This window comes from Ambystoma mexicanum, chromosome 3p (genome assembly GCF_040938575.1).
Source record: "Ambystoma mexicanum isolate Mex_15411 chromosome 3p, UKY_AmexF1_1, whole genome shotgun sequence".
NCBI classification, from domain to species: domain Eukaryota; kingdom Metazoa; phylum Chordata; class Amphibia; order Caudata; family Ambystomatidae; genus Ambystoma; species Ambystoma mexicanum.
The window spans coordinates 732755664-732780397 of record NC_090925.1 but is presented as its reverse complement, the minus strand read 5'-3'; the positions used below and the strand labels follow the sequence as shown (position 1 = coordinate 732780397).

Genomic DNA, 24734 nt, shown 5'->3' with positions numbered 1-24734 from the left:
GCTTCCCTTGTCACAAGATCCCTGGCGGTCAACAAGCAGGAAGGGGACCAGTCTGCAACGGCCGCACCTAGCAGGACTTGATGCATGTCCTCGCAAGGAGTGTCTGGCACTTCGCAGAACCTTCAGGTAACGTTCCCAAAGGTGCCAGGTGCCATCTTGAGCCTTGTCTCAGTGAGTCAGCAGTTATCAGCGTATCGACACACCCTGGAGTTTTTGCCGGTCGGTATTGCAGCAAAAGTAAACTGCCGATGTACAGGTTGCCAAATCTGCTGAAAAGGTCAGGATAACTGCAGTTGAATCTTTTAATGGGTTAAGCAGGAGCTCGCAAAGGTTGCGCCTTCACTGCATGGCTGCTAGCCACCCCACACCCTCAAGGTATCCTCTGCCACTATTACTTAAGGGCAAAGCAGTCAAGAAGGTCAATAGAGTCTGAGGTAGGTCAAGAGGGTTTTAAGGTGCTAACTGGAGGTTCTGGCTCACCCCTCTGTCTCAGGAAAATAACCTTACTACCCAAACAAGTCTCACATCCCTCCTCAACAACCAGGTGCTCATTTATACCTGGGGCTTGTCACTGGGCCATACGACTTTTCATCAATCTGGTTGTTTATTTTATTTTATTTGCATTTTTAAAGCGCTCACATGGCCTGGGGGCATTGAGGCGCAGTTACAGAATTTGTTTGTTGTAGTCTTACTTGCATATTTATAACGCGCTTAAATACCCACAGGTTTCTAAGCGCGGACCCAGGGAACGAACCTGTGTTGCTTCGTGTCATCTTGCTTCCAAGGGGGAACACGTGGCCACTGAGCTATATTGCGGGGAATAATTATTGTCCAATTTCCTTGACATTCGACCATTGGATCCTCCCACTTTTCCCAGACAATGTACAGGCTTATGTTGTCTTACCGTTTGACTATCGCTACCCCTGTGCATTTATGAGACTTCCCACCATCCTCCTTTCTACTTTCCTGCTTCTTCTCACCTTCTCCAATTACCACTACTCCTTCCTTGCCACTTCACCCTCCTCTCCTCAGATGTTTTATGTCTCCCTCCTTTCTACATTCCTCTGCAACTCTAAACACTCATGTCAATAATTTCTTTACCCTATTCAACTCCCCCTGGACTCCTCACTGGTTTGTTCACTGCAGACTTAAGGGGTGCTGTTGTGAGAAGGCCCTTTGTTATTGTTCTCTGTTGTGGGGGCCGTAGGTGGCCCAGAACAAATCCCTGGGGCACCAGATCTTGTAGAATGCACCTAGAAAAGAAGCCCTGTACTTACTGGGTTGTTCAGCGTCCCTAGAACCGAAGTTCGAGGAATCAATGCCTTTGGATCCTGGAGTAGTTGATTATTTTCAATTCTATACCCTCCCAGGTCCTGCTGGTCTGGGGTTGAGGGTCATTGGAAGGGAGTCTTCATCTCATTTCCCACTGGATAACGTTGGGGGTTTTCCTGCTTTACTCCATCATCCATTTAAATACTATGCCCTAGAGGGCCGGTGGTGATATGGATAGTTGGTGATGGCCTTAGCGGCCTGTACCATTATTTCTCCAGTGTGTTAAAATATAAAATGTTCTTTTATTCCCACCCCTTCTCTATGTGTACCTTGTGCTTATCACCAGGTATCAGACCCACAAAATATAACAAGAGTGGGTTGTCTCTTCTGGGTACTGTACTGTTGTTGTGCAGACACTAGGGCTTTGTAACTGTATGTTAGAATGTCTGGTAACTGCCCCCCCCAGCCCTGACACCCTATGTTGTGTGCCTATCTGTGATGGTGGACCCACATTATTGTATTGTATTTGTATTTTGTTTATTTATAAAGCGCAGCCAGGCCCGGGGGCATACGGGCGCGTAAGTTTAGATCTGGTTACAGTTACAATTGAATACGGTAAGCAAAGGTTACAGTGGTTACGGTTACAGATGAGTACAGACATTAGTAATACAGATACATGCATACATGTTGCAATGTTCATATGGCAGGCAATGTAGGCTGCCAATAAAAATATAGTATAAAATAACTTAAATTATTTACAAAACGTACAGTCGGCAGTCAGTAATTCAAGGATTTGAGAAGTTTAGGCTGTCATTGTGTCCAAGTCGTGAAGCCAACGCTTTGTGTTCCGGTTGAATACGTTAAAGGAAGGTTCTGACCGAAGGAGCGCAGGGAGTTTGTTCCATAATTTCGATGCTTGTACAGGGAAAATAGCTCCACCCGAGTTATGGAGTTTGAATCTTGGTATGGACATGGTGTTTGCTTGAGCTGCCCTGAGTGGTCTTGATGATGTATGTGGTGTGAGGTGGTTGGTGAGGTAGGCAGGTGCAAGGTTGGCTCTGGCTTTGTGTGTGAGGGCCAAGGTTTTGAGAGAAATTCTATGCTTTACTGGCAGCCAGTGCAGATTACGTCTAGTCTCAGAAATATGCGACTTTTTAGGGATGTTGAGAGCCGCCCTAATGGTATTATTTTGAATTACTTGAAGTTTGTTGATATTTTTGTGGCTCGTGCCTAAGTAAAGGGCATTACAGTAGTCTACTTTGGACAAGACTAACACTCTGGCAAGAGTAATGCGATTTGGTGTGGAAATGAACGGCCTACATGCAGTGATCAATTTGCAAGTGTAAGCGGCTGATGATGCTACTGCATTAGTTTGTTTGGCGAAGGATAAGGTGGCATCAAGGTATATACCGAGAGTTTTAGTGTTGTTTGAAACGGGGATAGGATTACCATCTATGGTGAAAGATTTGAACGCAGTGTTAAGATTTTTTTAGTTTAGAGTGGGTACCAAGGATGAGCAGCTCAGTTTTTTCGTCATTGAGACAAAGTCCATGATGTGCCATCCATGCTTGTATTACTGAGTAGATTTCATTGAGGGTTTTGCTGTCTGTTACATAGTCGCCTGAGATAGGAATGAGTATCTGGGTGTCGTCGGCATAGTTCGTATACGTGACACCCATATAGTCAAGGATATCGAAGAGGGGCTTTGTGAATACATTATAGAGCGTCGGGGACACACAAGAGCCTTGCAGGACCCCGCAACTACCCTGCCTGTGGTGTAACTTGGAGCAACTGTGCTACTTGAATTTGGATGTACCTCACCAAATGTGGCACGCTGAAGCTAGGGACTGCCTTACCCCCTTAGCTTAAACTATCACTCTCTGACAACTGTGCAACTGAATCTGCATGCACTACTGCCATTATTGTGATTGCCATATATATCTGTCATTGGAGTTCACCAGTGTCTCATGCCCGCCTCAATTCTTACCAAATGCTGCCATTTTTAATGTGAACCTATGTCCTGTGCCTTCTTAGTCAACTGCCTTCTATCCGTTGCTACCCACTACCCATTGCATTTAACCGCTTTAATGTCTGCCATTGCATCCTGCCAATTTGCCTTGACCTATACTACGTGATGCTATATTGTAGCCATGTACCGTCTTTGTGTTATAGCCAATTATGTTTACTTGTTGCTAGCCACTGTATTTAGCCTTAGCACTTAGCCAAATTTGCCTACACCTAGTACATATGTGCTGCTTCAGCATTTACTATTGCCTATTTTACAACTAGGTGCTGCCTTTATGCAAATTCCTGGCTAATTCCCTCCATCCCTAACTTAGGTATCATTCTTCTACCATTTAGCCTATTGACTAATTGGTAACTAAAAGCCGTGGCCCTATCGCTATAGATGCCTTGACAAACGTCAGCAACCACTGCTGTTGACACTGTATTTTATCTTAAGCGCACTCCAAGAGCACCACATACTTTCTTTCAACCTCTGCACACCGGCTTCGTTACCTCCACTATGTATTGGTGCCTAACCACCATCCTCCACCTACTACACATTTACACTAGACGCTGGACTTGTCAGCCACATCTACAGACTAACCAAGACTCATATACCAGCACACTCAAGGTAGCTACTACCCATACCTTGCGGATTAGCACTATGGCATCTGCTAACCCTTACCTGGATGATCCAGCACTCTGGTTACGTCACTTTGCTACCAGACCATTACCTAACCAACCTTGTACTACTACTAACAGAAACCTTAGACTAAATTCCAGAACCACCCCAAAGTTTGTTGCTCCTGTGGGCGTGCGGATGGGTTTTTTTAAACCACAAGCTACCTAAATTAAAGTATAGGGATGAGTTGAGTCGTCAATGACATTATTGTTTTCATACATAACTGTTCATTTGAACGTTATATTGTGTGCTCACGTATTGATTAGATATTTTTTACAGGGGGGTTGTCCTTTCCTCAAGCATTTGTACTACATTGAATTATTGTAGTGACAGTTTGAGCACATCTCCATATTAAAGTTTTAATACATCTATATAAGTATGTACCATTGGAGGAAAGTACAAATCCAAGTCCTGGAGAGAAAACAGCTTTGGTGACCTTTATTAATTAGGTCGCAAGTTACAAACATTGGTGACTCAATGTAAGTACCAAAAATAAAACATGAAAAGAATTTTTAAAAAACATGAGACAAAAATAGAATAAACCTAGTCACCCACTTGGTAAATTATCTAGAACGAGAGTACATTTATTTCAAATATTAAGTACATATTTTAAATAACAAGACATGTCCAGTGGTGACAGGTAGTCACTCAATTCAGCCTGTTTAGTCCATACAGTGCAGCATTTCAAAGGTGACTTTTTGGAAATGTACCAAGAGTTCATAAGAGCAGTGCATTTGCAAGATGAGTATAGTGTGTCAACTCCACACGACTATACTAGTACTGTGTTGTATTATCGAGTTGCCAAGTATTGCATCATTTGGACAACCTATTGGGATATTATCCTAGTTACCCACAACATTTACACAGCACTCTGCTTTAAAGGAACCTAAAAATAGGGTCTGCTTATGAGGCGACGTCCACATGAAGGTGGTAGTAAGGATTCTGGTCAAGGGCCTGGAAGATGTAGGCTCAAGGCACAATGACACTAGACGTCTCGGCTGTATGAAGGGAACTGCCTTCTTCTGGGGCCAGGTAAAGCAGGACTCCCTATAAATAACAAACAATATAAAGATATATTGTTGAATGGTCCAGGAGATGGATCATTACTAAGAATTTTAGAAAAGCCTGTGAGAGGCTACCCTGAGGGCTGTCCCTCCCGTCCCCGCCACTAACCTTGCGTATGAGGGAAGAGGTTCAACCGCGTGTAGTCGGGACCCTCATGGTTAGGTGGTCGATGTCCGGGTGCAAAGAAGGTTCACTGAGAGGTGATCTGAAAGTAACAGGACATGTGTTGGAAATGAAAGGCAAAAGGTGCCTGTTGGGAAAGAGAAAGAGGAAAACAGAAATGGAGGTACCTTGTTGTTGCAGTTGTGAAGGGACGTTGCTGCAGGTCACCCGTAGTGAGCGTGATGTTTTCAGAGGCAGGCGGAAAGTAGTTGCCTGTAGGTCTAGGGCTCCGGTGAAGAGTCTGGGGAGCAGGGAAACAAATAGGTGAGTTTACCAATGCTCAAGGGTGCTGCACAGGAAGGCTCTGGGTGTGCTGCCTGGGCTGGGCAGGTTGCCAGGTATAGAACGCTCACCTCAGTTTCTCTGACGAGCTGCTCGCACTGTGTACGAACAAGAATGGCGCTCGCGTTCGTTATGGAGTGAGCTGTGTGGGAATGTAAGGAGCGCGTATGCGTGGAGGAATAGTGTGTGGACCTCGCGCATGCGCTGTGACCACAATGTCGGGTCATCAAGGAGACGGGACGCGAGGCAACGTCTAGCCTGGTTGGCTACTATAGAGTGTCCCTGTAGGCTCGGTGGACTGGACCAAAAGGAATTGTGTTTACAGGTATTCAAACGAAGTGAGCTCATTGAGAGTCTCCGAGATGGTCTGTAATTTGAAGATCCACCATGCTTCTTTGAAGTTTAAAGCATTGGTAATATTAGAACAGTCAGTAATTATGTCTACAACCCACCATTTGAAGGAATCACAGTTATGTTGGTACTCAAGAAAATGAGAGACCAGGGGTGCATTGTGTGTTTTGCATCTTATTCTTGACTTATGTTCCCCTATCCTTTTATTCACTGGTCTGGATGTTTGACCTATGTATCTCAGGTGGCAGGGGCATTCGATGAGGTAGATAATGTTGGATGTTTTGCAATTAGAAAAATGGCGAATTTCCCATTCTTTCTCATCTATCGGGAAGGATCGTAATTTACTGGTTTGTCTACACACTGAACAGCTGCCACAGGGGTGATGCCCCCGGATGTCCCGCATATTCCACAGGGATGATCTATGCTCCTCGTGTTTGTTTCTGGCATGAGTTAAGAGGTCTTTAAGATTTTTGGATCCCATAGAGCCATTTTGGGTAGCGGTTCTTCTGGCAAGCTCAATTGGACGATGGGCCACAGCTTCTTAATGATCCCTCTCAGTTGTGATGTGTTGGCATTAAAGGTAGTAACACAAGCCAAAGAGTCTTCAGTGCTGGGGTTGCGTGTTTTTGGGATCAGTAGTACTTCTCTCGGAGTGTAGAGTGCTCTTTTCTTGGTATCCTTCAATAGTTTTTTGGGATAGCCTCTATCTGCAAGTTTGTGTTGTAGCTCTGAGGCGTGGGTTTTAAAATCCTTTGTGTCCGTGCAGTTGCGCCTAATTCTTAAGAATTGTCCGTACGGTAGGTTATCTCGGAGATTCTTAGGGTTATTACTCCTGTAGTGTAGTGTAGTGTAGCGAGCCGTTTCTTTCTTGAAGATGGAACATGTCAATTTGCCATCCGAAGCCAGTATGTTTAGATCTAGGAAATTGACTCTCATTGTTGTGGCTCATTGTGAATTGGATTTCTTGAGTTTGACTGTTAGTCCAGATTAGAAAGTTGTCCAGTTCTTGTTTGTTTCCATGCAAGATGAAAATGATGTCATCAATGTATCGGTACCAGAGGCGGATGTTATGAAATGGGTTGGCCTCGTGGAGAATGAAGGGTTTTTCATATTCTGCCATAAAGATTATAGCTAGGCTGGGTCCATATGCTGCACCCATAGCCGTGCCGCAGGTTTGTTGGTAGAAAGTGTCATTGAATGAGAAGTAATTGTTAGTCAGAGCGAAGCCCAAAAGTTCAGTTATGAAATTGGCCGGTACCCTTCTCTCGGTCATGTGTGCCGCTAGATGTTGTCTTATGCATTCCACTGCTTGTTCCTGTGGGATGCTGGTGTACAGGCTCTTGATATCCATCGTAACAATTTCTTCATTGGTGGGGTCAAAGGGCTGATTTTCAAAAATATTGATGGTAGCCATGGTATCCGTAAGATATGTCGGTGTCTTCTGGCATAATGGTTTCAGGAAAGAAAAAAAACAGTCAATGAATTTGCATAGGGGCTCTAATATGGAGCCACACCCAGAAACGATGGGTCTCCCTGGAGGTAAGGTCATATTTTTGTGGATTTTAGGAAGGGCGTAGAATGCCGGGATCCTTCCCTCCGATGTATTGAGGAATGCCTCTTCTTTGTCTGAGATCCAGTTTCTTTCCACTGCAAATTTCGTCATTTCTTGTATTTTGGATTTCAACATGTTGGTGGGATCTTTTCTGAGTTTTTTGTAATTGTTGTCTTCGTTTAATAGGGTCATAACCATCGTCGTGTATTGTTCTTTACTTTATATAACAATGCCTCCTCCCTTATCTGCCATTTTGATGACGATGTCAGAGTTGTTGGATAAGGTTTTGAGGGCTTTGTGTTCCCCCGTAGTTAGGTTGTTTCTCTGGTGGTTTTAAGTTTTTTGATTTCTTGTCTGAGACATTTCTCAAACGCAAGAAACGAAGATGGAATATCACTATCTTTGGGGTAGAAATCACTTTTGGGTCTGAGTCATGTGTCCTCTGTTTCCAAAGGGTAGTCTTTGTACTTGAAGAAAATGTTTCTCTGATTGAGCGAAGAAAGTTAGACAGTTCTCCATCCAAGCGGAACCAATCGGTAGTATTAGTGGGTACAAAGGATAGTCCTTTCGCAAGAAGGGAAGTTTCTTCTGTGGATAGTTGTGTACCTGAGAGGTTGAAGACCGGGATTATGTCTGGTGTCTTCTGTTGCCCCTGCGTATCCTGCCTGGTTGTCCCCATTGGGGGTAATTGTAGAATGGCATCTGTGGTTGTGGGAGGGGACCCCAGAATCCGCCTCTGGGGCCCCCTTGCCCTAAAAAAGGCATCATGGGTGGTGGTTGAAATTGGCCATAGCTGGGATTCATGCCTCTGGGATTGCTTTGGTCTCCTGATGAAGAACCTGAACTCGAGTTGTTTGAGCCTGAGAAAGATACACCCTTCAGTCTGTTCCTATTCATACCTCCTTGCCTCGCCATTCTATCCTTTTGCTTGGTATCCTTAAAGTCTGGTGCAAGGTAGGGGTACACGTTTTCCAACTTGAAGTTTTTGATGTCCTTGGCCAGTTTCTTATGTTTCCGTTCCAATGTTAGTGCTGAGAAGGTTTCAAGGGTAGCATCAATTTCTTTGAGTTTTTCCCTTGCATTAGTAATGGTATCATCGTTTAGGAATGTTGTTTCCTCGTTCTTCAAATCCCACAACATTTTGGTATGGATCCTTTTGGCTGTAGTTATGGTCAGTGCCATCAAGTCTCTACTGCATTTTGAGACGATTTTGCTGAAATCTTCCATATAAGCCTGGTCATCTAAGAAAAGTGCTGGTTCATTGCGTATTTGTAGACCTAAGGGTACCATATTTGCTCGTAGATATTCCCGCAAAGTGTCCATGGACCTCTGTCCTAAAGCATCTTTTTTTAAAATTAAGAAGGTATTCACCTGTAGCAGTAGAGTCCAGATTAGCTTGAGCCCCTTCCATGTTGAAAAGTGTGGGGCCCTGAATCATGTCGTTAATTTGCTCCTCCGAGAAACTAAGTGTGTGTTCATATTGATTAGACCTGATAGAAATCTATATTTGTAACATAATGAACGTACATATTTTTCATGATATTAGTGTGGTGTATTTTCTTTGGATATGTGTGTGGACTAATTGTACCTTTTTGTCAGCTTACTAGCCCCTTCTAAGAGTTAAACCTACTCGCACTACCACGCTACTTACCTTTAAAAGAGGTTTGTCTTTCTTCTTGGCTGGCTGCTTTAGCCCCTGAATAGGGGTAGTGGTTGCATAGCCATCAACAGTGGGTTGGTCAAAAAACTGTCTGAACACTAATGAAAGTGAATGGTGAACTGCGGTGGAGGGTGACAAGCAGGAAACTGCTACCACGGACCTAGGGGACCCTGCAGGGTAAATCTGAATAACACACTAGCCCAGCACCCAGGTGTAAGTACTAAATGTGGCAGTTTTGAGAACCTGGCTCAGTAAAGGCGAAACAACATGGTGAGTAAATTATTTCTTTTGCCCTACGAATCACAGGATAAAGTGCCCAGGACTCGCACAAGGACCAGTGAAGGCCCTGGCAACCCAAAAGAAAAAGAATCCTTCTTCCGAGGAGGGTCACCCACCAGCCACGAGCGAAAGCAACAACAAAGATGGCACCAGGAAGACGTGAACAAATCAAAGCAGCCAGCAATAAGAAAACGGCACCACGGCTGGGCCAACAGCAGAGGTGACCTAAAATGGCTCAGATGAACAGTAGTGGCCTCCCACCACTCGTCTGGATGAAAGGGAAATAATCTTCCTACATTAAGGTGATATGAGACAAGGAGGATAGAACAGGAAGACGGCAGAAAAACTGCCCAGAAACCCATCCATTGAGGAGGAGAAAAAGACCAAGGAAAGCCCATGAAGAAACTCCAGCACCCATACGATGAAACAGGAGCTAGGGGATAGGCTGCATGGACCATAGCCAACCCTAGGCCTAAACACTCTGACGCCCAGCTATGTGGCAAAAGCCTGCAACGCTGGCCTGTAAACCTAGAAAATCACAGCAGACCTGAAGAATGGCCCAGATATACCCATTCACTAGTGGGCTGTCTTAAGCCAGCCCTCAAATCACACAAATGTTTTGTCAGCCAGCCCAGCAGGCTGATACTAAAACCTGCCAAGCACTCAAGTCTACCTACACAGTTTGCATGTCAGGCAGTCTGGGGAAAGAAAACAGCCTAAACCAGTATAAACTACATGATTTAGCCCAAAAGTCCTTTTTTGCACAACGAAATTGTAGGCTCCACTAATGAGTTCCCCCAAAACATAGGGATGTCCCAAAACAAAATGGTAGAGTAGGACTAGTCTAAATCTGAGGTATTACCCAAATTGTTTGTTTACAATTGTTCGTATTTAAAGGGTCACAATTGACCTTTTCACAATTGACCGAATATATATATAGGTTTGGATATATATATATATATATATATATATATATATATATATATATATATATATATATATATATACTGGTTTTGGGGGGTTTGGCATTGGGTGGGGGGTTGTGGGGGTTTCCCCCCACATATATGGTACAATTGACCTTCACAATTCGGTCAATTGTGAAAAGGTCAATTGTCATTCGAGAAGTTGTAAAATGAACAATTCGTATACAACCAAATCTGAGACCACATAAGAAAACTGAATGTTATAGATGTCACCCTGGGAGTTTGCATGTCTCTTAGGTTCAGTGTGCACAGAATACCCAGTTGTGTCCTGTATGATTATTCTCAACCACCTGGCTTTGAGTGCACCAGCGGTTGGTGGCAGAACACCAAATTCTAGTAAGGATACAGGTCCCTGTGGGCGACTTTACAGAGCACCTAGTTTAAAGCCGTTATAGTATTCTGCAGCTAGATTTTGTTGCCGAGGCAGATAAATAGGATACAAATGGAAATAAGAAGGGGCCCTCCTCACTTTCAGCAGCAGGTAAGCATATGTAACTTAGCAATATTATTTGTAAAACTAAATTTTCTCAATTGCAATCCTTCTGAGTAGAAACCAAAGAACCCAGACCTGCTGGTCTGTCTTGTTTTTAGTGCTCTTCGGTGGTCATTGCCTCAGTGCGTCTGTTTCCACACATGGTCACACACTGCAGGCTCTTCGTTTAGGGAGTCGGAGTGGGTAACTTGTTTGGTCCAATTTAGTCAAGGGAACAAGGCACGACATACATCAATGTGCGGTTCCAGAAGCTCCAGTTACCTGTAGACAACATCAGAGCATCACCATCATGACTGGTGAAGGAGGTGCTGAAAATCCAGCAGAACATTTTTAATTTAGGTGTCCTCATACTGCAGGGACTTACCCCAGCACTGAATAATGTATTTATTTATTTATTTACATTTATAAAGCGCTCACACAGCCCGCAGGCATCGAGGCGCTGTTACAGGAATTGTTTGTTTTTCTTAGTTGCGTAATTGTGTTTGTTTGTCTTAGTTACGTATTTATAACGCGCTTAAACACCCGGAGGTTTCTAAGCGCGGACCCGGGGATCGAACCTGTTGCTGCTTCGTGTCGTCTTGCTTCCAAGACGCGCACGCTGCCGCTGAGCTATCCTCCCGGGTCAATGCAATTATTAGGGCAGAAAGTCCCCTTTTCTTACTTGTGTGAGTCCCCAGCCATTTTTGCTGGTTTCTTTCCTGTGTATATCTACTTTTTAAAAGCATTGCTGATGACTGCCCCAAGTTATCTCAATTAGCTAGTGTCCTATTTTGTCCATTGATGAGTTTCCCTCACCCAGAAAGTGTGTCACAGACTGGCTGTGTGCTTTGCATTTGGTTGCACTGCTGTGTAGTCTTTTTAGGGCATCAGTGGCCACTGGCTCTCTACAAAGAGTAGACAGGCTATCAAGTGTACTTTTTGTACAAGTTCCACTGTTGGAATGGCCATTTTGGCTGCTTTGCCAACATGAGCTCTGAGTCACAGCTCACAAAGGCTCCTTTGACTGAATGGGGTCGAGTTTCAGCTAGGTAGGGATCTTCCAGACACCTTACCCAAAATCTCTGTGCATGCACATATTGTTACCTGTGGAAATGGGAGTGAGGCGGAATCCCACTGATTGGGTGGCTGCAGAACCTTGAATAGAGCATGGGCTATTGGAGAGCTGGATTCATACCTAGGCCTATGTGTATCTATGTGTATCTATGTGTATTTAGAACTAAGCAGACTCCGAGCCACTGCTTTATTAACTACTAGACATGATCCTGAAGTAGATTGGTGACCACGCCTGCTGAATGTGAAACTTTGCTCTCCCTGACTAGAGAGAACATTCAGGAGGGTCCTTCCCTTTGTGTGTTCTCCAGAAACCCGTGGACTAAGAGATACCCAACACCTAAATTGGAGACCGAATGTAATTGTCCTTGCTCTCTTCAGCAGCTGTTTCACCTCAGGGTTTGTCATTTTTCCTCCAAGGGATCAGCCTTTGCCCTGCGTGCAGTGCTACAACCGAGCCCAGAGCCGAAGGTGACCTTGCTGCTGCTACGTCAGGATACACCAACTTGAGGTTTGCATCATGGGGGTCTGAAGACCTCATTTCCACCATTTGGGCCCTGTCGCATGATGCCAGAGGAGCTGTCTGCAGTCATTTTCCAGGAGCGCTACCACACCATTTGAAAGCCTGACACCAGAACCAACCTCTTCATCTTAGTTCTCTGGGTCTCTTCAATCCATCGAGCAGCCTAAATTATATCGTGGGGGTCTTCCCCAATCTATTGCTGGTGGCTGTCTTTGGTATTCAAGGGTCTACTCACCAGACCTGTTTCAAGTACCCTCAACACCACAGTCTTCCTGTCAACATTTGTGCAATCTTCCTTCTCCGAGATTTTGGTTATTGAACATGGGTCTGGAACACCTTTTTTAGGGTACTCCAATGTCGCTAGCTTGAAGATTGTATCCACCACAACTCCTCCAGAACTTTGGTAACTTGAGCTTACCTTCTTCCTGTAACTGGAAGCTGCCTATGGACTTTGTCCCTTTATAGTCTATGGAGGAATCTCTTAAAAACAGACAGAATCTAAAAGTCCCTTATCTTTAAAGATGTACTAGCCCTGCAAAGCCCAAAACTAGCCAACTTCTGGCAGCCAAAACGTCTCAAACCCAAAGTGGACATCTTCAGGGCTCTGCTGGGACTTTAGAAATCAGCTGTGTTACCCTCCACCAAGAGAAGTACCTGCGGTACGACCAGAGATTGACTGCCAAGTTACCAAGTGTCCCCTGACCCTGTCCGGTGTCGAAAAGAACAGCCGATGCACTTCGAAAAAAACTCCCTCAGACGCAATCAAGGCACACTTCAATACCTTAGCAACTGAATACAAGGCAGCAACTATTAAGCAAAGGTTAATTCCTACACCCAGAGAATTGAAAATGCTCAATCGGGCACTAGGGAACTCTTTTCCATACTTCAGGAATCGGCCACTCAACACCTGATCTTTGTATCGAGGAGCAGCGCTGGTGCTAAAACATCCAAAATGCCCTCTCCAACAAAATCACCCTTCTCCAAAACAAAATCACAGCCAAAAAAGCCAAACTCACCCTAGACACCCTACCAGCCAAATCTCTTACAGGGACACCCACTATCGTCCACAAATTTGAATTCACACCTATGTCCACCGCTGAAACCAAAAAAATCATCAAAGGATTGAAGCCTTCAAGATGCCAAGGGGACATCTGCCCGGCCACCCTCATTAAAGACTGAGTCAATGAGCTTGCACCTTTCATCACAACCTTGATCAATAACTCCTCCTCTAGCAAAGTGCTTGATAACCTGAAAGAAGCCTACATAGTTTGGTTGCTCAAAAAGCCTACATTGGACCCTAATATCCCTACCAACTACCGGCATATCACTACGGTTCCATTTCTCCTGAAAATACTCGACAGAGTAGCCTACCTACAAATTCAAAAATTCCTAGAATCCAACAGTCAGGTTTCTGCCCTGGTCACGGAACTGAAACAGCACTTCTACACCTCAAAATACAAATGGACCAAATCAGAGACAAAGTTGACTTAGCGATTCTCCTTTTACTAGACCTATCCGCAACGTTCAATCTAGTTAACCACAATACTCTTTGCCAACACCTTGCACTAGCTGCTCACTTCTCATCCAGGGCTATAGAATGGATTGAATCATTCCTCTCTAACAGTACGATGAGAGTCTTCTCTTCGGCTGCAGCCAAGCCAGCTCCTGTCTCCTGCAAAGTGCCCCAAGGCTCATGTGTCTCGCCAACTCTGTATAACATGTTTACCAAGCCTCTTTTTGACCGTCTAGAGAAAATAGTCCAGATCGAGCTTCCGTGTCCCTGGAGAAAAGAGGGATGGAGCAGCAGCAGTTGCTCAGTGGCTCTGGAGGTGGCTGCAGATGTCATCCTTCTCCTCTTTTAAATGGACCTTCCAGTGGCCATCTCTCGCTTCAGCATTTAGACCCTTGCCTTTTACGCAGGAACCCAGCCATTCAAAATGCATGCCGTCATTCAAACTTGGGGTGAGAGCTGTCCTTTCAGGACAGGTAGCCTTCTCAGTTAGAACTGGATCTAAGCAAGCACACTGGAAGGGCGTCTTGCTTAGCGGAAAACCAACACATGTGCTGCATGCTGGATTGCACTGGCATCAAACATTAGCCTGTGAGTGGTATGGACAATCCACATACATGACACATGCCAGCACACAGACTGCATGGCTGATTTGACAAGGACACCCAGATGGTAGCAAATCAGTACTGTCACCCATCCATGTGAGATGGACATCATGACATAAAACATGTGAATAAGAGTGTGAAAACATGCATGTGCCACACGCTGCAACAAAGCCAAATAGAAAGTGGATCGCGCTTTCAATGGCACTGCATACCCTTCGCAGAGCAATCAGTGGGCTGTCCATCCAGCCAATGGTATTTGGCAGATATGGACTATGAATCAATTTTCGCCAAATACGGATAAATCCCCTTAAACTCTGTGTTGCATAGCTGTTTTAAATTGCTACTCTGTACCCTTTAAGCAGAGATCACTTTTTTATATTTACACCCTATTACAGATTTGACCTTAAATGAACATCTTTATATAACAAGTACACTTTTCAGTAATAAAGTCACAGTCCCACTGCGAGAGCCAAGATCATCGCAACTGAAACCTTGCTAAGCATTACTGGTTGGTCTCAAGCTGCTCCCCAGAGGAAGTCTAGAAAATCTCATTTGGAGCCTTTTTTGGAGCTGAGGGGGGAACCAAATATCCAATCCTAGGAGTACACCCATTCAAGCATTTTGGCAATCAATCACTGGTGTTGGCACATTCAAACATTGCAGATCTGTTCCCGGGCGTTGATTTGGGATATGTATTCGCAGTCAAAGTCTCAGACACACTTCACATTTGTCTTATCAGCCAGCTTCTGTGCTGACCAAGGGATCAGTTCAGAAATCTCTCTATATATTTGGGAAAGTTTATTTTGTATGTTTGGGGTTGGCTCCAGACCCATAGCAGTTGGCGGGCTGAAATGTTGGACCAAGGTCAACATACCAGCCTGAGGTGTACTGGTGATAGTGAAATTTGACCAACCACAACCATTCGCCCAGCAAAGGGCGGGGTCCGGCCCTGTGCTATCAGCATGGGCGATTTCAGGAGATGGAAGACTTTGCGATTGTTGGCTCCAGCACCACAACAGTTGGTGGGCTGACTTTTTGGCCCGAGGTCGGCATACCAGTCTGGGGTGTACTGGCGATGGTGAAATCTGACCAACCCCACCCATTCACCCTGCCCTGGACGAGGTCCGGCCCTGTGCTATCAGTATAGGCAATTCCGGGAGATTGCTGTTTTTGTGATTTTCAAAAATAGGAAGCTATGACACAATAAAACATACACAAGGCAATAGCAGACCACCATGTGCATGTCAGCTACAGATCCGTGCAACGCTAGGTGGTTCAGCTAGTACTTATGTAAAGCCACATCCTGTAAAACCATCTTGTCCATGAAGAGCCGATTTCCTTGCCTATCTGTCAGGGACGTTTGCATTCCTGATTGGGCTGTAGATCAGGAATCACCAGGGAAAGGTTGAGTAACTGGTCAGGAGAAATTACAAAATGGATAAGGGACTCTTGCCAACAGCATAGCAGCGGAACTTGGAAACTTACTTATGCTGAGTTGCCTTCCTAGGTTAGTGGTGGAGTTCTGGTATATGCCCTACTGATGCGGCAGTTAAAGAGGCCTATACAAATTTGAGTGAACAAAAGGGAGTTCTGAAAGTTTTGAGACCGAGCAGGAGGGTGGCTGGAGAGAGGCAAAGGAGCAGAGCAGAGTGGAGCCGTTGGCAGTAGAATGTAGGAAGGTAAGGTGAACGATGAACAGTACCATGAAGTGGAGGAGGACAACAACAATGTTAGAGGAGGAGGATGCCAATTATCAGAAGGAGCGGGTGGAGAACCATAGCTGGATAGTGCAAATTGTGGGGGAAATTGAAAGGAGAACAGAGGAATCAAGAACCTGTCAGGAGAAGGAGAGAGCTACTGAAGGGAGGTATCAGGGGAAAGTATGTAGTTACAGAGAAAGGCAAGCCTGGCCCTATAGGGTGTGCTACCACTGAAAAGGAGAGCAGTAGCGACAAACCCTCAGCCACCAAGGAGTGAGCCTGGGAGGGGTGAGGGTATAAGCAGATGGTGGAAAATCAAGAGGTACAGGAGGCGATGAGTAACAGACACACTTAGGAGCGGACGAGTAATGAGTCTCCTAGGAATTAACATGCAGCAGATAGAGAAGGAAACTGACAGGGGGTTGGCGGGCTGAAGAGCCAGGACTTGGAGACAGGGAGGACAAGGTCCCAAAGAAGCAAACTGGAAAGATCATCAAGTTGCCTGTTGCCATGGTGAGGATCTGGGTATTTCTTAGAAGTTGGTCTCGGCCTGCCCACCTCCAGAGGACAAGCTGGAAGTGGACCCTGGGATTTGGGACAGGGGGAGGTAGTTTCCCACATTAAATGCAAGCTAAGGAATACAGTCCAGGAAGATCAAGAGAGAAGGGAAGGAAACCTATCACCCAAGACAGAGCAATGGGCTGAACCCATGAAATACGGATTTGAGAAATTCAGAGACATCCTGTTACATGACTAAGTTAATTCGCAATTCTTTAAGAGATTGTCATGCTCTTAAATCCCTTTCAAGCAGAATATCTTGTTACTGTCCTTTGTTTAGTCCATCCGGCTGCATGAGAGGGGGTACAGTTCCTCTTCCTAAGGGGATTGCACTCTGTACTCCTTTAACACCATCAACATCTTCCTAGAAAACAGGATAGCTATGACCATTCACATGTCCTGCTTTGTAAGATCTGGTGTCCTCATGTCTTAGGGTTTGTGGCTCTGGTGTTCCTGTAAGAATGTGTCTACTGGCAGAAGGCTCATCCCCCATGAAAAGAAGTGACCTCTTCCTTTACCTAATGTTCGGCTTTCAGCATTTCGCCACCAAAGTGCATACATCCTCCAAAGTGTTCACCCTGAATTAAATTACTCATATCCGTGGCACATATTGTTCCTTTTGGATTATAAAGTAGCCCAAGATGCTCTCATGGATTGTTTTTAAGTTGAAGGGCAGAAACAGCACCATTGCTTTTTAAATCCAAGAAGTCTACCGCAGTCAGATGTCAAAGCAGTAAGGCTTGAACTATGTTTGTGAGTCTTATCGCAGGACGATAATGTGGCTGTGTGGGCTCATTTGTGTTTTGGTGCTTGAAGATGGGAAGCTTTAATACAGATCAATTATAACATTGTTCACAGCACGGTTCTTGAATGGCCTCTCCCCATTTCAAACACTCAGACTCTTTAATTCCATGTCCAACACACTGCTTTGGTCTGCCGAGTATCTATCATCCAAAGCCTGATGACAGCCCTGCTTATCAGAGGTTCAATCGGGTACTTTAACATGATGTACTTGTGAGGTAAATTTTACTTCTTGAGTGAAATTCTCCCCACTTTGTGAGTCCCCCAGCATTTTTGTGGGACTATTGGATTTCTGGACTGATTCTCTTAAGTGAGTGGGAACCTTTTTCCACACTTGCTCATTCTTTTACTCTGGCATTTGATACTTTTTAATGGAGTTATGCTTTCCTCCATCTTTTCCTGCATCCACATTTTATTATTGCAGCAGGCAGCACTTTAAGCTTCCCTTATTATTTTTCCTGAGTTATCACAAATTACCAGGGCAAGGGGACACTTTTTGTCCGACCTGTTTTTTATTTTGCAAGATCAGCACACCTCACCTTAAGTGGAGTGCTGAGGGGAAACATTGTCTCCCTTTTCTTGTTTTTCCAGTAACTTTTTGTTATTGTTCCAAATTCATCTGGCAGGCTGGTGGCAGTGTATCTTTTTCCACAACATTTTGTGGACTTTTGCCACAGGCTGCCATCGCAGCTGTGGTAGGTGACATTAGGGTCACCATTTTCCTAAAATGGTGGCTCTATTTGTCTATGCTCTGTTCTTGATGACTTGGTCTTTCTTGAGCCTTCTTCTACCTGCCTGGGTGGTCGAGGTCTTGATAGGTCTTTTGTAGGCTTCCCTTGGAAAGCCTGCCAAGACTCCGAGTGCCTGAACAAGCCGGACGTGGGCAAGGTGACAAACTCCCCTGGTTTTTGTCCTGCAGTGTGCCTGCCTGGAACCAGTTTGTGCTGGGAGGCTGGCTGTCCCCATTGGACAGCCAACCACCAACTTTGAATGAATGCATGTCTGGTGATTGATGGGCTAAGCCAGTTTTCCTGCATAAAAGGTGAGGGTCTTGGAGCAGAAACTCAGAGTCCACTACAGGAACTGAATCCGACAAATAAGGAGGACGTCTGCAGCCAATTCCAGCGACCGGCAGCCTCTAATACTTACATGGGGCCTGCTCTGTTGTCCCTGTGCTTTGGGGGGTTGAGGTTAAGCTGTTACATGCATCCCCTCCCAGGCATTGAGGTGGACAACACTGTGCCCCTTACCAAATAAATCTATTGATACTTACCTGTAAACTCTAAGAACTCTTCATAGACTCTGTCTTGTCCCCTGCTTATCTGCCTTTTCTTCCTCAGTCCTTGGTCACTGGATCCCCAGTGCCCCCCATGACTCAGACTCACCTAGAATAGGGTTGGGCTTCCTAACATTGGTTAAGCAGGGGTTAACTGAAGTTATACATGTTGGTCTAAAGCTTGCATACTTGTTTCAGAAGTGTCTTCTACTTTGTTACCTTACAACTGTTCCAAAAGTATAATGCTAGTATGTGATAGTTATTACTTTACATAAAAGTTATACGCTTTAGTGCGTATAAAATAAATGCACATTTGTATATAACTGCTAGTGTGTGTTTCCTTGAACTAGGTGTATGCTCTGAGTTGTGTGCCTCACTACGGCCCTCATTCCTCATAGACCAAGCCTGGCTGCTCAGCCACTGTACCAAACCTTTGGGTAGTTCAGGCTAAACCTAAGGGGTGTAACCATGTAAACTAAAGGTGTGGTTTCTAAAGTCTTGTCCCAGACTGGACTTACAAAAACAAACTAACATGTGACTACTGTTTAACTACACAATTTCAGAGTCCTTGGCAAGGGTTATTGAGGGTTTCAAGCTTAAGTCACAGGATAATGCAATTACAAAAATGTCCCTAATTAACACCCACAATTTCAAGAAAGTAGTTTGAATTGTGGACCCAATTAGTAGATGGCACAGTAAAGTACATTTTGGCAGGGTATTGCTGACACCAGTGTACAATCCACCAGGTCACCACCCAGATTGATCTAAGCAAGTTGACTCTAGTTATCAAGTGTTCCTATTCCGCTTAAGCGAGCTGCAGTCGAGCAGCTAAGGCACACTTCTCCAGAAGGGAGTGGGCAACGGAAAGAGCATAAAAGGCTATTGGTTCAAATAAGGAACGCCCACACAAGGTTACATTTCTAGATTTAAAGGTAAGTAGGAATGTTTATCTGCACTTAACAGATGTGATGACATTACAAGTCTCTGTTGAGGTTAAAGGAAGAGTCCGTTGTCCTTGTGTTAGCCTAGACGTTTAGTCAGAACGGAGTCAAATCGTGCTAAGTTCTACTCTGTTGTCACTAGACAAGTCCCAGGACAAGTTTCTCCCCAATTGTGTAGGATACTGGGCCCGATGGTTTGGTTGTCCCAAAGTTAGCCTATCATGCAATGTTACAGATTGGATTCCCACAAGAAGACCATTTAATCTCTTCTTTGGCAGTTTCCAGTGGTCTTTGGTTATTGGAGGGGAAATGCTTGAGGTTTCAGTGTTTAACTTCAGTGGCAATGAGTGTCCCAAACCACTGCAGAAAGCAAGGTTTTTGTAGCCGCCCAAACACTGGGGGCTACCATATTGAACGTTTGTGTGCCTGTTCCCAAGGGGACTTTAGGTTGGGATGTGTAGTCCCAGTCAAAACCCCAGACACACTGTCACATTAGTCTTATCCACTCAAATTGTGAGCTGATCCAGAAACAGCGCTCAATCGGGAAATGCCCATATAAGGCTATATCAGTGTCATTTATTTTGGTCCATGCAGGATGTTTTTCCTTGCCTACCTGACAACAATCGGTTCAGGTGAAGAAAGCTCACTGTAGGTCACCATTTGTTTCATATTCACTCAGATGTTGGGGACCAGATTGGACTGTTGTCCATCATATATAAAGCCTTACACAAACTACAATTCAGTAATCTGCCACCAACTGGTAGGATACTCACTGTCAGTTATTTAAGAGTACTATTACCGAATAAAACCAGTTGAATCCTAACCATGCGAGGTTAAGGGGATCTGAAGGGCACATCAACATTTGCATCACTGAAGCTAGCTCAGATTAGGGTTCATAAGGAAAAGCCAAGTAACTAGTCTGGGAGATGCAAAAATCACAAGGACCTCCTGCCAGAGTCACAGTGTAGGACTTTAAACCTCAACGTACATTATACATACCGACAACAGATTCATAATGTAAAGAGATTGTGTGTGGAAACACATCCTACAAGTAGAAGTAAGGTGTTCTGGGTTCATACCAGAATTGCCAGAAAACAACTGAAATGGCTCCTGTAGTGTTACGGAATTCAAGGTGCCCATCATAAAGGGGCAGAGTTTAATTTCTCAACCAGAGCTGCTTCTTATACAGATATTTTTTAAAGTAAAATGTGAGCTTTCAGTTTAAAAAAAATAGTTATAAAAGTTGTTGGCATCTGATTAACCCACAGAGAAAATGTAAAGTTTAGAACTTTTGAAGAGCCGATTACACTTTTTTCCAAAGACCAATAGCAGAATCTAAGCAAAATGGATACCACAGGGATACAAAGTCAGCTGAGAGATTAAAGCAGAGATTAAGAAGTCAAATAGAGATTGAAACAGAACAAAGACAAAGTCACAGTACGGAGGGAGATATCAACTGGAGGACTGAAAAACAATGTAAAGACATAGGAGAAATAGAAATAGGGATTTAACAAAAGGGACATCAAAAAGAATACCTCCAAACAGAGTTTCAGGAGATCCCACAAACATACGTACAGGGGTGCGGTCGACCATACCTCACTTAGTAGTTGCAGCAAGAGAAGCAGTATCCCGTCAAAAAGTCCAGTGCCCATTGGTGGGGGTGCCTGCGGCTGCAAGAAAAACAATGGGAGGAACATTTAAAAGAGCAAAGTAATGTGAGAGAAGTAAAGAGTCACAAGAAGAGATAGGAAAGAGGTTAAATGAAGAAAGGGTTAAACATGATGCATCAGGGAAAAGAGGCAGGATTAAAGTGATGTGGAAGGGAAATTAGATAGGAAGACAGAAGGAGAAAAAAGTTAAGAGGGAGGAGTGTAGTACCAAATAGGAGCTGTGGAAGGACAGAAAAAGTGAGCAAAAAGCAAGAGGTTGAACCAAGAGGGAGAATGCAGAGGGATGAAAGGGGTAATAACAGAGGTAAAAAGTATTTAGACAAAGCTATGAGATAGGGAATCTCAAAGATAGACTGTTTCAATAACCCACCATCACATTCCCTGAAACATTCATTTGTTAGATTTGTGGAGAAGATAAACGGTTCCTGTTTTTTCCTGACTTAATATGCAAGTCTGCTATGCCACATTCCTTTCTCCTGTGTACCGAATTGTGCACACATCTCTTTGATAGATGTGCCGCATAGGTCCATGCATCTAACCCTTTAAAAACCAAAGATCGAACCTTCTGCGGGAAAGCCCTTGCAGGACAAGGCTGTGGTACTGTGCAACAAAGGTGTTTGGCGATGAAGGGGTCAGAACGCAGATTGAAGCATTCAAGGCAGCCGTCAACCAGCGGTGGCGTAAAGGCGCGGGACACAGCCACTACTGTGGTCTACTAAACCACCCTACCTCACGCTTACCTCCATTTCAATGTGTATCTCACCCTGCATTGTTTCTACACATTAATTAGGCTATCCCACTCCCGGGTAGTAATACCTTTGTTTTCTGCTGTTCTTGCAAGCTGTTTCTGTTTTTCTGTTGCATCTGCCGCATTTTGCTATTGCCTGTTGCTCCCTCCGTTGAAGCCCCCACCGCCCCCCGTTCCCAACTCCCCTCCTTGTGAACCTTGTAGGGTGTAGCTTTGTGCTTGTTGCTGCACGTGCTGATTGTCTCCGCCTGCGTTCTGCTGTTGCCTGTTGCTCCCTCGGTTACCCTCCCACCGCCCCTGTTACCGACTCCCCTCCTTGTGCACCGTGTGGGGTGTAGCTATGTGCAGTGTTTTCCTTCTCTTCTCCTCTTGCTTCTCCTTCGCCTCCCTCTATCACACCCACTACGGTGCTCTCAATTTCCCCCATCTTCTCTAACTGCTTTATCCTTCTCTACTCACTAAGTCTGGAAGGAAGAAGCTCAAGAAGGACACCCTGGTCTGGAATCCAGGCCTTCCCATCGCTGACACCTATGTCAGTGCCTCTTCCAGACAAACACTCACCAACATCCTCTGCCGTTCCTTCACCTGACCTGTGGGCCCTTCACATGGTCACACTTCTCTCTACTTCCCCCTTCTCTCCCATTAATGATGGCACCCAGTGGGAGGTCCTCATGGCCCCCTTCCAGTCTTCCAGAGTCATCATTAATGTATATCTAAATGGCACGGTCATGGTCCAGGGCCCTCAGCACAATCTCCTTCCATTTGATAGGCACCTCCCCCGCCCTGTCAGCTTCCTTCCTACTCCTGCTATTCCTTCTACCACTTCTCTGGCTACTCTGCCGCCTCCTCCTTCTACACCTCTAGCTCCCCTGCCATCCACTACATCTCTGGCTCCTCGGCCACCCACTACATCTCTTGCTCCTCGGTCTCCTGTCCTCCTCCTCTTCCTCATGCCTCCTTGTCATCCACTACCTCTCTGGCTACTTTTCCGCCTCCTTCTTCCACCTCTCTGGCTTCTCTGCAACCCCTGTCCTCCACCACTCAGGCCCCCTTGCCATCCACTACTTCTCTGGTTCCTTTGCCATCGTCTCCTTCCACCTCTCTGGCTCCTCTACCACTTCCATTGGGGACTCCTCTCCTCAGCATCCCTCTTGCCCCCGGAGGTGTTTCAAAAGTGTCAACCTGCTCCACATGGCTACTCTCAACTCCTGTTCTGCTGTCAAACACTCCTTTGACATCTGCCACCTCCTTGAACTTCTGTACCTGGATGCTCTTGCTCATACCGAGTTTTGACACACTCCTCCCAGAGGGCTACAAGATCCTCTCTGAGCCCAGGCCCAGAGGAGGAGTGGCCCTGATCTTTCCTGAGTGGATCCCTGCTTCCATCATCCTCACTCAGACCTACTCCTTCTTTGAATGCCTGGTCTGCAGTCTCTCCATCTCTCCTGGCCTCTCTCGTACCTTGGCCAGCATCTACAGGCCACCTGGCCCGGTCACCCTCTTCCTCTCTGAATGAGCCCATCTCTCCTCCGATCTATCCACCACCACACAGCTTCTCCTCCTTGGGGATCTCAACATCGACCTGGACTACCCAGACACTTCTGGGCTTTTACGCAAACTATGCTAATCTTTCCCTCTCCATTGTACCCTCTGGTCTGACTCATTTTGGATGTTCTCATCGCTTCAGGCATCCCCCTCTAATCATCTCACTTCTACTCTCTCCAGGACTGACCACGTTATTCTCACATGACACTTCCTGTCCCTTTATCAAAGTCCCTGCCAGCACTGCCACCTTCCTTTGCAGCCCTTCAACCTATGAAGCGAGTGTCAGCGGCCACCTTCTCCCCTCCACCTACTCCTGCGGCTGACTCCCATCCCAACACATCCCTTTCCAACCTTCACCTCTCCATCTCTAACACTCTGGATATCCTTGCCTCTGTTATGATGATCCACCTGAAGCCTGCCCCAAAGTGCAACTCTTGGTATGACTCTGATTTGGCTGCTCTGAACTGCAAGTGCAGAGTAGCTGAGCAGAAGTGGAGAGCTTCGGGGGCACCCTCTGACAAGCCTGCCTGTCGCCTGCTCCAAAGGCAATACAAACTCTCCACCTTCTCTAAGAAGAGGGTCCACATTGAAGCCTGCACCTCTGCGACCCCAACCACGGCCAAACTTTTCTAAAAATGCAAGGAGCTGGCCAATCCTACTGCACTATCCTCCTCCTCCTCCTCTTCTACACCCATCAGGCCCTTTGCACCATTCTGGCTTCTCATTTCACCACTAAAACCCAGGACATCATGTCTGCACTCCCCACCACTTCTCCTCTCTCTCTCCCCACCCCTCACAGGCCGTCCTTGGCTGTCCCCCTCCTCTTCTCCTTCTCTCATGTTACACCTGAAGATGTTTCCAGACAAGTCCGGTCGATGAGTCTCATCTAAACAGGTGACTCCCCCTGCTCCTCCAGAACCATCAAGGACAACATTGGTTCTCTCGCTCCAGCCTCAGCCGATTTCTGTAATCACTCCTTCGCAACTGGCACTTTCCCCTCTATTTTCAAGTGCTCCCTGGCG

At 45.4% G+C, this 24734-nt stretch overlaps 1 protein-coding gene across 1 annotated transcript in view; it reads right to left on the bottom strand.

The window, feature by feature from the left end:
* Positions 1 to 24734, bottom strand: part of STK36 (serine/threonine kinase 36) — a 682518-nt gene that overhangs the window by 136935 nt on the left and 520849 nt on the right. Inside the window, exon 21 of the mRNA XM_069651602.1 lies at positions 21345 to 21419. Coding sequence (XP_069507703.1) covers positions 21345 to 21419 — 75 coding nt within the window. The remainder of the gene's footprint in view (positions 1 to 21344; positions 21420 to 24734) is intronic.